Source organism: Mus musculus, chromosome 2, assembly GCF_000001635.26.
Source record: "Mus musculus strain C57BL/6J chromosome 2, GRCm38.p6 C57BL/6J".
Lineage (NCBI taxonomy): Eukaryota > Metazoa > Chordata > Mammalia > Rodentia > Muridae > Mus > Mus musculus.
This window is the reverse complement of record NC_000068.7, coordinates 150,963,306-150,977,155: the sequence shown is the minus strand read 5'-3', so window position 1 is coordinate 150,977,155 and position 13,850 is coordinate 150,963,306. Positions and strand designations below refer to the sequence as shown.

At 48.8% G+C, this 13,850-nt stretch overlaps 1 protein-coding gene across 11 annotated transcripts in view; it reads left to right on the top strand.

Moving 5' to 3' along the window:
* Positions 1-13,850, top strand: part of Ninl (ninein-like) — a 74,893-nt gene that overhangs the window by 32,256 nt on the left and 28,787 nt on the right. For 4 of the 11 annotated variants that reach the window (NM_207204.2, XM_006500411.3, XM_006500406.3 and 1 more), the window contains exons 4-10: positions 1,194-1,366; positions 2,986-3,052; positions 5,942-6,132; positions 7,024-7,176; positions 10,914-11,078; positions 12,886-13,022; positions 13,661-13,801. In NM_207204.2, the coding sequence (NP_997087.2) occupies positions 1,194-1,366; positions 2,986-3,052; positions 5,942-6,132; positions 7,024-7,176; positions 10,914-11,078; positions 12,886-13,022; positions 13,661-13,801 (1,027 nt within the window). Of the gene's footprint in view, positions 1-1,193; positions 1,367-2,985; positions 3,053-5,941; positions 6,133-7,023; positions 7,177-10,791; positions 10,833-10,913; positions 11,079-12,885; positions 13,023-13,660; positions 13,802-13,850 lie in introns of all 11 variants that reach the window. The other 7 variants (XM_030252239.1, XM_006500407.3, XM_030252240.1 and 4 more) reach the window with 5 other exon arrangements.

Sequence of the window (13,850 nt, the reverse complement as noted above, 5' to 3'; positions counted from 1 at the left end):
TGTTGCCTTTGCTCTGCTGTCGCTGCTTCTGTGCCGAAGAGCCCTATGGGTCCCCTTTCTGAGTAGTGCTTCTCCATGACGGAGGGAGATTTCTCCTAGGGCTGTTCTGGTTAGATTCTTAGAACAACAGAACATGGACAGCAGAGATATGAAGGGAGCCACTGGACAGAAGGAAGCCCACAAGGAAGATAAGTCTGGGCAAGTTGCAGCAGTTTCTGTTGTCCCTGAATAACTGCAGGGTGGGGCTGTAGCCTTGGCCTGGTGTCCTGATATAACCAACATACCTAGAAAGAGTGAGGGTTTTTAAAAGAGACACATGTGACCCTCACTCTGGCTATCTGGACCATTGAAACAAAGCACCCAGGGAGTTGGGATTTCCACCAGAAATCTCATACTGAGAGAAGGAAATTGCTGACTCCTGGTATGAACTAAGGGGGATCTTGTCCCTAGGAAAGCAAAAGGATTTCACATAGTGCTGACAGCTTGTCAGACCACCTTCAGAAGAGACTAGAGTCAAAACAGTGATGGGTCACAGAAGAGGCAGGACCATACCTTGATCGGGAGTGCAGTTTATGTATATCTCTTGCCTTCTTGTTAAACCTTAACCTCGAGATAGGACCCTGAAGATAGACTTACTAGTGATAAATTTAAAGTCACTGGAGGTACCTTTCTCCCACAGGAGGGGGTCACTGAGTCTATGTGTCCCTGTTCTTAATGTGGGCACATTGAGTGCATCTGCTTTTCACTGTTAACTTGGCTCTTTTAATTGGCTTATTGTGATGGTGGCTGAGCCTGGCTTGTTGGGGCACAGGCTGCAACCCTGAGTTATGGGGAATGGTCCTCAGTTCTTTAGCTATGTGTTCTTGGACTGTTGGTGTCTCACTCCATAAACAAAACCAAAATATACTTGAGAAAATGTAAAGAGCACCTGGTATTCAGTAGGAGCGTCCTTGCCCAACCTGACTTTGCCAATTTTGTTTCAAGTAATAGCACATCCACTATCAGCTAATCAGTGTCCTTGTGTCCTCCAGACCAGCAGATGCTCAACAGTGTGTCTGAGAACCACACTGGAGGTTAATCGTCCAGCCTCTAAGGGAGGGTCGTGCCACCATGCAGGGCCCACAGCCTGCATCTAGCCCTACAGCCTGCTTCATAGCCATCCCCTCTCCACTTGTCTCCTTTTCTCCTTCCAGCTACTTCCTGTGCTGTCCCTCCAAAGTACATGAGTGGCTCTAAGTGGTATGGCCGTCGGAGCCTACCTGAGCTCGGTGACTCTGCCACTGCAACCAAATATGGATCAGAACAGCAGGCCAAGGGCAGCGTGAAGCCTCCGCTGAGACGCTCTGCATCTCTGGAAAGTGTGGAGGTCAGTCAGCCAGCCCTTCCAATTTAGAATGCCAAACATTAGGGAAGTAATTGTTAATTTGTCACTGTCCAAAAGAATGGTCCTGGAGAAAGCGACCAAGTTCCTGGGCGACTTGCATTGTTAGCAGCCTGGGTACAAATGGCAGCCATGCTTCATTTGAAGCCTTCGTCTCTGGGGCATTCCTGGTCCCAGACCACGCTCCTTCAGATTTGGAGTGATGGGGACTTTGTTGTGACCTTTATTTCTCTCTCCCAGCTCACCAGCCACATCTTCTTTTTATTACGGAAAGCCCAAATTAGGGCTTCAGAACAGGGGAACATTACATGCCAAGGAGTGGGAAAAGAAGCCTTTGGTAAGCCTCAGGGTTAGGAAAGTGGGGACTGAATCCACAGCACCGTCTGCCTCAGGATATACCAAGGCCCACACATCTGTAGTCCAGCAGGGTGCGGCTGGATGCCTCCTGGAGTGTGGGAGCTGACCCTTTCTTTCCTGGCCCCTGAGCCTATTGTGGCCAGCAACGGGACCTTTCCTGCTGCATGGAAAGAAATGTGTGCATTGGGCAGGTGAGGTGTTTCAGTGGATAAAGGAACCTCCACAAAGCCTGATGGCTTGAGAGGGGACACGTCTGAACTAGTGACCCTCCACCTTCATCATGGTACTTCTTCTCTGACTCAGAGTATAAACACAGAGAACACTGTGATGTCAGCTGGGTTAAATACGTTAGAAAAATGAAACTGAGTATTTATTACCAACATGCATTCTGATTCCTGAGAATCAGGGCAGCTGGTCATCGGGAATCATCAGGTCACACAGCACTTAAAGAAATCTGTGCATTGTTAACACTGGCAGAAGCTAGTGTTAGCTCTGGGCCTGCTGATGTGGTGAGGCTTTTTTTGTTTTGATTTGGTTTTGGTTTTGGTTTTGGTTTTTTGTTTTTTAGAGACAGGGTTTCTCTGTATAGCCCTGGCTGTCCTGGAACTCACTCTGTAGACCAGGCTGGCCTCGAACTCAGAAATCCGCCTGCCTCTGCCTCCCAAGTGCTGGGATTAAAGGCGTGGGCCACCACTGCCCGATGCGGTGAGGCGTTTATTCAGCAGACACCTTCCTTGATGGCCCTGTCTTCTCAGCTGTCTGTGTTTACTGTGGACTGTGCTATCCCAGAACACAAAGGGACAGAGGCTTGCCCTTCTGTTAGCTGAGCTGATAGGATGGTTAAGGATTCTGCACAGGGCCATGGTAGTCACAATATCTGTTGAAGGTGTCCATAGGTGGGATGTGGGCATCTCCTGTCAAAGCTGGCTGGATTCTGCTCTGGGATGCAGGAGCTTTCTGTATTTTCAGTGTGGCTTGCTGGTAGTTTATGCTAAGGAGCCAGAGTATGCAGAACAAGGCTCGTGACCAACCTTATGTCCGAACCCTTGGCTTTGGAGAGGGTGTTAGTCTTTACAAAGACTCTGCTTAGTGGAACCACAGCCTGCTGAGCTTCAGCCTGGGGGTGCTAGCCCAGAGCACATCTTTAGTGACCCCTACCACCCCAACATCCTTTGGGCTTATTCCTGATGTTTCATCCACTATCACCCATTGGGGCACTCACATCCTTCTCTTCCCTTTTTTCATAGAGCCTCAAGTCAGATGAAGATGCTGAGAGTGCAAAAGAACCTCAGAATGAATTATTTGAAGCACAAGGTAAGCCATAGCTTCATATTTCATGCTGTGCCTGATTAGAGCTCCGAGAGCCAGATTGTTGGAGAGGACGACGTCTTAAGAACTGCATGTTGTGTGTGTGTGTGAGGCCCTCGTAGGTTCCTCCTCCAGAGATGGTTGGAATGTTGGCATAGCCCCAGAGGCAGTCACTTGGTCTTCATTTTCCTCCAAGACTACCACTTGCTGAGACAGAGGCTTCCAGACAATGTTGCAGGGTGCTGCTGCTCTTAATCATGGCCAGTTAGTTCCAGTGTGAACCCAGACGACAAGTATTACTCTTAGGCCAAAGGGATCTGCTTGGCCGGCTTGCATTCTCTTGTGCTGTGAAGGGGTAGTCTCTGACCCTACCAGGGTTTGAGTTTCCTCCAGCAGAGAGTAGCACATGGCCCTGCTCCTGAAGAGCCTGGCACAGCAACCAAAGATCCACAGTTGGAGCAAATGGGTACATGAGCATCAGGAGAGTATAGCTGGACCAGGGGCTCTTGGCCATCAGAAGTGCTGTTGTCTGTGTGTGATGCTGAGCTCCAAATAGCCACTGGGTGCACAGGCATGAGCTGGCTGTGGACTCCATCAGCACCTTTCTGCGATGGCAGTTGCATTACATGTTCCTGCGGGTACAGAAACTCACACAGTAGTACTCTAGGAGACATTACAGAGGTTCTATAGATTTATTCAGACTCCTACTTGCCTATGTTGCTTCTGTGATGAGAGATGATGAAATAGAGCTTAAGAACCCTGGGTTGGCTCACTGAGTGGAGTGCTTGTTATATAACCAGAGACCCTGATTCAGATTCCCAGCACTCATGTAAAAAGTTGGGTTTGTCAGCACACATCTGACATCTAGTGTTGGGGCCGGCCTGCAGCTCTCGTGTCTGGATTCGAGCCTGGAGGGCATCTTGGAATCTGGAAGAAAAGAGGGAGCCTGGGCGGGTTGAGAAATAATGGAACCAAGACAACTAGTCTGCTCAAGGTTCAAATTTTTAATGGCGGACATGCTTTATAAAGGAGAGGGGAAAGCCCATTCCCGCCAAATCATCCTTGGAGCCCAGCTGCAGGTGACCATGTGTAGGCTCCCAACAGCGAGGCAGCAGGTAGCAGCAGCGGCAGTGGCAGAACAATAGAGTGATCCAGAGAGGCAGGCTCCACCCCAGATGATCTTAATGGCAACAAAGTCAAGCCTTGCTCAGCCTGCTTCAGGCTTATGGGAGGCTACAACCTAGCACTGGCAAGGTAGAGACACTGGGATCCCTAGGGCTTGCTGACTACTTAGGCTAGCCCAGTCAGTAAGCTCCAGGCTCAGTGAGAGACTCTGTCCTGGAGAGTAAGGTGGTAAGTGATTAAGACACCTGACATCTCCATGTGTTACATGTATGTGTACAGTGAACACATGCAAACAGACAGACAGACACAGACACATACACACTCACACACACACCACACACACTAATAAAAAATGAATTGACTCCTGGAACTTAACTGGGGAGATAATACCAAGGCCAGTGGCAAACAATTTGAAAGCAAGAAGACAATATGCAATTAGCTGCCAACACCAGTCATGCCGCAGAAGTGATAATAGTAGCTTGGCAGCATGGGGGTGTCAGGGCCTGAACACTCTGCAGGCCCTGAGGAACTGTCCAGGGGACAACTACCTAGGCCTTTCTGACCTCTTCGACAGGCTAAAGGCAGTCTGAGCAACTCTTACTTAGTGCAACCCAAGGCTCATGCAGAGGGTTTTAGGTGAGCTTATGAATAAGAGTGAGGTTCGCACCAGGCCTTGATGGCCACAGCAGCCAAATGCTTCATGCTGCTGCAGAGCTTCTCTGGGAAGGGGATTATAGTGCTTAGGAAAAGTTGAAGAAGGTGGGCAGCATGGTTCAGTGCCGAGATCCAGGAAGGCTGAGTCCTGAACCACGGGAGGATGAGAAGGTTATCACATAGCAGGTCTCTGGCTCAGCTGTAGACTGCCTTTGAATCAAAGGCCCTCTCAGCACGGCTTCCTCATAGCATAATGGCTCCGGTCTCCTCATACAAGGTCTGGCCCGCTGCGCTGTTGATCTCCTGTGTTATGGAGCCTATCCTACAATCGCACAGCATGACTTCTTTTATGTTCTGCTGGTGAAAGCTGTCTCAAGGCTTCTGAGGTTGCAGAGAGGCTACAGACCCCTGGGTATTGGTGGAAGAAAAAAATACCAGAATTTGGAGTTGTGTTTTTAAACTGCCTAATGTTGGAAAGCCAAAACACTGAAGGCAGTCATTTGAGACCAGGGGAGAAGAGAGACCATGAACGCGGCATGTTCTTCAGTAAGCAAGTAGGGCGCAGACTGCACGGCCCTTTAGAGCCAGACCTGTGAGACCGAGGGCAGCAGGAAGTTGTTGTAAACCCTTGGAGAGGCCAGTGATGGAAGACGCTCATGTGTTAGGCTGCAGTGACCAGGAAAGATGTGCTAGGGCTGCCTGAACAAACTGAATTCTCTTCTGGCTGCAGAGTGCCCGCCCAGCCCCAAACCTCCTGTAAAGAATGGGGAGGTGCTCAGTGGATGTATTTGTAGAGCTGAGAAGACACTAGCCCACTTAGAGGCCAAGGACCGAGTCTAGGCCTCATTGTTCTGCACACAGAAATCCCCAACACTGGGGTAATACCCTGCAGTCTGTGTCTTGGGTCAGGCTGCACTGGCCACAGGCCCTTTGGTGTGCTTTCTACTGCCCAGCCCATGGTGTCATTTGGAATACTCCAGCTTGGCTCTCCATGGAGGACATGGCTTTTATGTTACTTGTTGAGTTATGAAAGTAACTAATGCCCATAAGCCTAAGTTGTAGCTTCTATATTATTATTATTTATCAGCATTTAACTATGACCCTCCGTTGCTTCAGGCCAGCTGCGATCCTGGGGTTGTGAGGTCTTTGGGACACTCCGGAAATCCTGTAGCCCCTCCTTCAGCACTCCTGAGAACCTGGTCCAGGGCATCTGGCATGAGCTGGGGATTGGAAGCAGTGGTCACCTGAATGAGCAGGAGCTGGCTGTGGTCTGCCGAAGCATCGGGCTCCACAGTCTTGAGAAACAGGTGAAGGCCTGGGGCCACCTCAGTGTCATGGTATTTGTAGCGGTCACATTGAGTACTGAGCCTGGAAAACCAGTTCACCTTCAGACAGCAGTTTTTCTTCTGCAGTTTGTAATCTCAGATCTTTTTGTTGTTGTTGTGTTGTTTTGTTTTTGTTTTTCTAGACAGGGTTTGTCTGTGTAGCCCTGGCTGTCCTGGAACTCACTTTGTAGACCAGGCTGGCCTCCAACTCAGAAATCCGCCTGCCTCTGCCTCCTGAGTGCTGGGATTACAGGCGTACACCACCACGCCTGGCAACCTCAGATCTTTTGATGGCTCTTGGTGCTGTTGTCTAAAACTCTGAGATACCTTTGAGAGTCCATCTTCACCCACACAATTCATCCTCATAAACTCTCAGCTGCCATTGCGGGTCTCAGCTGCTTCTAAAAGTTTCACTTCCAGCCGTCCTTCTGCCTGAACCAAATATCCTTCTTTTTCTGCCCAGCCAACCCAGCATATGAGCCTTGCTGCACTCCAGGTGTAGAGGCATAGATACCAGTCTTTTGGGAAGACTTGGACGGGAAGGTGGCTGTGGTGATACCATAGGTTCCCACCGTTGTTGTTCCTACCTGGTATCCTTGCTGGACCATGAACTCTAAGGTTTAGGCTGGGTTTCCAGCAAAGCCCTGGCCCAGTGGACACTTGAGTACCTCTAGAGCTAGGATGTGCAGATGCTGCCCCCTCCCAGCTGGCAAGGCGGGAGTATCCAAACAGCCCAGCTGAAGCAGCCTTTGTAAAGCAGCTCGATAGACAGCTTAATCTTTAGATAAGCTAAGAGCCCTAGGTGGGTGCTTGGAGCCAGAGGGACAGAGCAAGGTGGCTCTCCAGGCCTGAAGGGTGCTGGCTTTTGTCTAGGAACTTGAAGAACTGTTCAGCAAACTGGACCAAGATGGAGATGGCAGAGTGAGTCTTGCAGAGTTTCAGCTTGGCCTGTTTGGTCATGAGCCTCCTTCGCTTCCAGCATCTTCCAGTCTGATCAAACCAAACAGGCTTTGGTCTCATTATCAGGTAAAATGGGAGAATTAGATGTCACACACCAACAGTAGTTGGTGTTGCTCCTTGCCAGATGAGGGTGCTGGCTGATAATTGTGCCAGTGTCACGGCACTGAGCATAGAAGCTGTGTAAATGTGCACACACCTGTGCGTGTGCAGTGCTCTTGGGCCTTGAGCTTGTCTGGTGGTGCTCATTCCTGACTGTGTCTTACCTTCTCTGAGCTCTATGTTCATCTCTAAAATGGAAGCGGTCTGAGCTCGTACATCAGGAATATCAGAGAATAATGCAATATGGGGAACACGGCCGTTCCTCAGATTGTCCTCTATGTGCCACCGAGTGATGGTTTTCAGTGAGGCTGCTGTCTCCCTCTCCCTTTCTGCAGTGGGTTGTAGAGTAGTATGGCTTGTCTGAGATTTGTCCTCTGTGGATTATTTTTCTTGACCTGAAGTCATGAATTTTATTTTGTCCAAGCCACCTTGCCCACAGGTGACTGGCCCAACCCTTTGTTTTAATAGCATCAGGACATAGCACAGGCTAGCGCTGGGGACAGGCACTGCTATGGGCAAGATGCACTTGAGAATCTGAGGGTCTGACTGAGTCAGTGGGGATCTGCAAGGCAGGCACTACAGAATGGTAACAGCCCTGCGAGTCAGAAATACCAGGAGCTGAGTGTGGATCTGTGGTGGAATTCTTTCCCAGCAAGAAGAAGCTCTGGGCCACTCTTAGCACCACATATAAACACATAAATGCAAGTCTGAGAGCCTGAAGATGAGACTCCCCCCACATACACACACACACACACACACACACACACACACACACACACACACACAAGCCATAGTCAGTGTGGGTTCAGCTGGATACAGCCTCTGAATGAGGCCACGTGTTTCTCGTGCTTTGCTATCACTGGCACATGTTATCAAATGGAATCCTCAGAGTCTCTGAACCTCCTCCTACAAGACCCAGCAACTGTCTGGACACCACAGGCTAGCATGTAAGAGGGCTGTGGGTCCCATGTGCTTCTCAGAAGTTGCCTCTTCACGTAGTAGCCTCACCTATGGCAGAGGTCATGGTCTAGAATATTATAGACATTACAGCTCCCTTCTGTATACCTTACTTCTTTCCCTTCCCTGCACTTGGTGACCTGCTCCCATGCTTCTGGCACTGTGGATGTTGGACCATCTTCCCACCTTATTCGCTTTGCTCACAAACTACATACAGGTATACAGCGCAGGCATACAGCGGCATTCATACATACTGTACTGCGCTCACTGTGCACACATCATCTAGACACGCACTACTTAGTGAGTGCACACACATCCACCATACTTGCATTGCTATTGTAGATGTGGCACATCCATTTTATGTGTGTATCTTCTGTGCACACACTTTAAACGCTCACCAGTTGTACACACGTATGTTCACTATACACTCATTACCAATTATGTACACATTTTCTGTATGTACACCCATTCTAGACATGCTCAGGTTCTCTATGTGTGTACCCTCTCTGGACATGTGCACATCCATTGTACATGAAAACTTCATGAAGACACATGGCATCCACTGTGCCTGCACATCCACTATATATAGATGTGCTTAGGCTCTGTATATGCATCGCCCAGGGTAGAAACATGCGTACACATCCACTGAATGTGTGCACATTCACATCTACAGTGCACATGTACCCACTATAGATTTGCAATGTCTCTGTGCACCACTCAGTGTTGACCTGTGCACATTCCTGTATATGTGTACCTACTGTGTACTCCATATCTCCTGTATGTGCACATCTGCTGAAGACAAGCACAGGTTCTCTATATGCACAACCATTGTAGGTACACAGTAGAACAAAGGTTCTATATGTACACCCATATAGATATGTCCACATCTACTATACTTGCTCTTTGTATACAAACACATCTTACTCTATGTGCTCCTGCTATAAACATCTGTGCAGGTTCTATACATACACACCCAGATAAACACTTGCTTATCAACACTGTACATGTGTATACATATGTGCACATCAAGTGCAGGTGTGTACATACCGTAAACATACATAATCACAGCAGACATGTATTTACCAAATGTATAAACTTACTGTGTGTTTACATACATGGCACACATTCCTGCGTGCTCACAGTTTGTACACAAATATGTACATATATTAACATTAGCCCACACTCACTCTGCATACTTTGTACGTGCACACACACTGTGCACTTGTGGCACATGCTGCCAAGACAAGGAGAGGATTAGTCTGTAAGGCACCAGATTCCTGTCCTTCTGATGTCTCTGTTTCATGCCTGCCTCTTACTTTGGGCAACATTCAAGACTCAAGGACTTCAGCAAAGTGACCAGCTTGACTGCAAGGTTGAGCCTGCCATGTCCCATGTGGACTCTGGTGGCTTTATGTGACTGTGCCAGCTCCAGGAAGGCAAGCTCCAGAGGGATTCACCTCCACCCTGTCCTCCTTCTAAATCCAGAGGAGGGACTAGCAATTCCTCAGTGCATTTGGGTATCAGAGCTTGTGTTCAGGTGGGTCAGTAAACATAGCAGAGACATTCTCTCCCTCTGTGAATGGAACAAGATGTCTGCTTTGTTGTAAACAAAAGGATTGAGAGACAGCCACACCTCTCAGCAAATACCCTCTCCCTGGGCATGATGGAGAGGTTGGGCCAGCTGAAAGAGCTGGTGGTGTATTGGACAAGAGGGGCACTGAAAGAGCTGCAGGAATGGTGGGAGGCAAGAGAACCTCTAGCATGCCCTGCCCGGAATGCTGCACTCTGATGAAGCGTTTGCAGGCTGCTCTGGGAGAGTTGTCAGACTGAGGCCCAAGCAAAGGGCAAGCTAGGATGGGGAGAGGACAGGCTGATAAGTGTTGGAGAAAGCATTTCAGCCTGGGAATCATGAAAAGAGAAAGGAGATGGAGGAGCTGCAGGTGGTGAGGGGAGTTCACAACAGCCTGTCTGTTTCCTGAAGCGGGGAGTTGGTCCTGGGTGCAGTGGGTGCACGGTGTTCCCTAGTATTCAGCAAGTACTACCTCCCTCAGTTCCAAGGTTCCTTACAGCTGAGACTTGTGAAGAGCCCCAGGTGGGACAGGAGAGAGTAGGAAATCATTCTCACCCTTGGGTTCAGGAGGTAGAGAAGCCTCACGGGTAGCTTTCCCTCTGGGAGACTTTCCTCTCTCATAATCCTCCCTAGTACTGCTACAGCCTAGTACAACTGGGCTATGGGACTGAGTGCTGGGAAACGTGGAGTTCTCCTTTGGCTCTTCTGCCCCTTTTGAGCCCATCTGTCACTTCCTCTCTTACCTGGGTTTTCCTGGTGCCTGTACTTTCTTAACAAAGGAAGGAATGACCAGATCCCTTCACGGGTCTTCTTTACATGATGACTTGTTTGCCAGAGCTGGCGCAGGCCTCACAGGTATGAGGTGACAGTGATAAATAAGAGCAAGTGTCCAGGGATCCTTGCAAGACCAGGGGCTGGGGTCCAAGGACTAGGTGCGGTTGCACTTCTGTCCCTTGCCAGACCTTGTTATCCCAGGTAAACCCTAAGCTATGCCAAGTGTCTTCCCTCGGGAAGGGGGCTGCGGATCATTGTGGGTATGCGTTCTCTTCTTTTAGGCTTCCATGAGAAGGCAAAATACTGAACACAAGCTGTCAAGGTGAGACATTTGTTACTGTGCACAGACACCACGATCTTAACATGCCTGAGTGCTCAGAGCATCTTCCTTCCTGATGTGCAGGAGGAGAGCGGCTGCCACACCACCACAACCTCGTCCCTCGTGTCTGTGTGCTCAGGCCTGCGCCTCTTCTCCAGTGTCGACGATGGCAGTGGCTTTGCCTTTCCTGAGCAGGTCATCTCCGCATGGGCCCAGGAGGGCATTCAGAATGGCAGGGAGATCTTGCAGGTTTGCAACTCACTGTTTATGGCTGCCCTGTTGTATAGTGTCTAAGGCACTGTGGGGCTGAGCAGGGGATGTGGGGGCCACGTGTCCACAGAAGATAAGTGCAGCAGAGCACGTGCTGACAGTATTTCACTCCATGCATAGGAGCCCCTAAAGGAAATATTTTTTCATAATTTTTTTGCAATTAAAATGTAGGAAATTTTATTTTGAAACTTTAAAACATAGAGAAAGCAGTCGGGAAATGTCCATTCAAGGATGCCTGGGGAGACGGCTCAGTTGGTAAAATACTAGATACAAATGCATGAGGAGCTGAGTGTTTGTAATCCCAGCCCTGATGAGGCAGAGGCAAGAGGATCCTCACTGTTTGGCTCTAAGGCCTACCAGCTTAACCTACTTGAAACCCCTAGGTGCTAATAAAAGAACTTGTCTCAAAACAACAACAGCAAACAAACAAACAAATAAAAATCTAGGAGAATTGCATCTGAAGAGCAACAACACAGCCTTCCTTTTGTGAATGTGCACCCACATGCATGTGAGCCTCTGGTAGAACTTTTCCAAACATAGACAAATGTGTTTACACATTCTAGCTTAATTTTCTTAGTGTTGGTATCATACTGTGTCACTATTGGTTTATGCAGACCTTCCTTGTGAGTGGACAAGTAGGTTTTTCTGTGATTTCTGTCCACATCTCAACTTCTGTGCTTAGGCTGATGTTGCTCTGTGTAGTTAATTCCTGAAGCTATACATTTTTAATGTTTTAAATACTCTTGTTTCTACCCTATGAGTTCTAGGAACAGAGGCACAAACCATCATCTAGCTTTATACATTTTGTTTTTGGTTTTTGTTTGTGCATGTGCGTGTGAATGCATGCATAGATGCCATGGTGCACATGTGGAGCTCAGAGGATAACTTCAGGTATCAGTCCTTGCCTTTTATTTTGTTTGAGACGAACTCTTTTGTCCATAAGTGCTTATGCCAGCTAGCTGGTTGAGGACTCCTCCTGCCTTCCTCTCATTTCACCCTAAGAGTGCTGGCATTGCAGATGTGAGCTACAGCGCCAAGCTTTACTTGAACATTCAAACTTAGGTTCCTACACTTATGAGCAGGTACTTTACCCATTGACCCAGCCCCACAGTTCTCCAGGGTAGTTTTGACGTCTCCTTTTTACTTAGACAAGAAGCTGTTGCTGTGACATATTTCTCTAACTTTTCCGACCTTGATCCATCTGGGGACCCTTGCAAGGGGCTCCCAGCCCTCTTGCCCTGTTTGTGGATTACATAGTGAGACCTTTTCATTCACATAAAAAAGAGCCTTTCAGGGGCCTGACTGGCCCTAAGGAGTTGGATGTCAAGTGTTAAGTGGCTCTATCAGGACTTTGGTCTCTCCTCTCCACATGGGTGGGCCAAAGGCTTACCTTAGTACTTAAAACTGTTGGTTTCAGAGGGAGAAAGGGACCCACTCCCAAGTTCTCCTCTTCAGTCCATGTGGTGTGTTGAGGTGGGCTGTGCTCCTTACTGCAGCTTGTACTTTGATGCCTTTGAGGCCTCTTCCATGTCGATTTGTACCCACTGTGGTAATGGGATCTTGAGGACTATAGTATGATGAAGAAGCTCAATGTTGACAGCCCAGTTGAGTTACTGGGGTTGAGAAAGAGCACCCCAACAACCAGAGACCCTTGCGGACAGGAAAGGGGCAGGTGCTTGCTATAGTAGCCACTGTGGGTATGGACCCCTGCATTGTCACGGGGCAAGAGAGTACACTTGGAGAAGTCTCTCACCCTGCCTTGCCTTCTGGGGCTTCCTGATTCCAGAGCCTGGACTTCAGTGTGGATGAGAAGGTGAACCTCTTAGAGCTGACCTGGGCCCTTGACAATGAACTGCTAACTGTGGATGGTGTCATCCAGCAGGCAGCCCTGGCCTGCTACCGCCAGGAACTGAGCTACCACCAGTAAGAGCCCACAAGGGAATGGGATAAAGTCCTGCTTGTGGGGTCCACCTCCCAAGAACTTCAGGTTGTATCTCCTGTGCCTTACCTCTGTCTCCCCTGGTCTGCCTGTTTCCTGCTCTCCTGTCCTTGTAAATTAAACTCAAATGAAGAGAGCAGAGGAGGCCTGAGGGCCTGTAGCCATTTACTGTGGCTACTGCTTAGATTATGTGTCCCCAGAATTAAAGACTACAAGTATATCCTTAAATATGGGCACATGCTTAGAAATCCGTATGTCCAGGAACTCCGTCAGCCACTTTTATTATGTTTTAAAATTTGAACTTGACCCTCATCCTGCTGATTCTAGAGCTCACTGTTGTGGAGGCAGAAACCATGTGGTTTGAGAGGGGCCCTGCTTCAAGAGTAACCAAGGGATCTTGGCTAAGGCTAACAATAGAGAAAAAGTCCCTTTGAATAAAGTCCCAGCCTTCCTGGTGGGCTGGGATCTGGTTTATCTTACTGCTGAGACTGTCATTTGGCCTTTCTTAATATGTGCACTGGTAAAATGGTCACAATTGTAGAGTGAGGTGGTTGTGGGGCAGTGAAGCCTGGGCAAGTCTGTCAGGCTGACAACAGTGTCCTGTCTGTCCTTCCCATGGCAGAGGGCAAGTGGACCAGCTGGTGCAGGAGCGGGACAAGGCGAGGCAGGACCTGGAGAAAGCTGAGAAGAGGAACCTGGACTTTGTGAGAGAGATGGATGACTGCCACTCAGCCCTGGAGCAGCTCACGGAAAAGAAAATCAAGTAGGTTTTAGGCTCACAGCTAGAGCTCCTGAGCAGCCACAGCAATGAC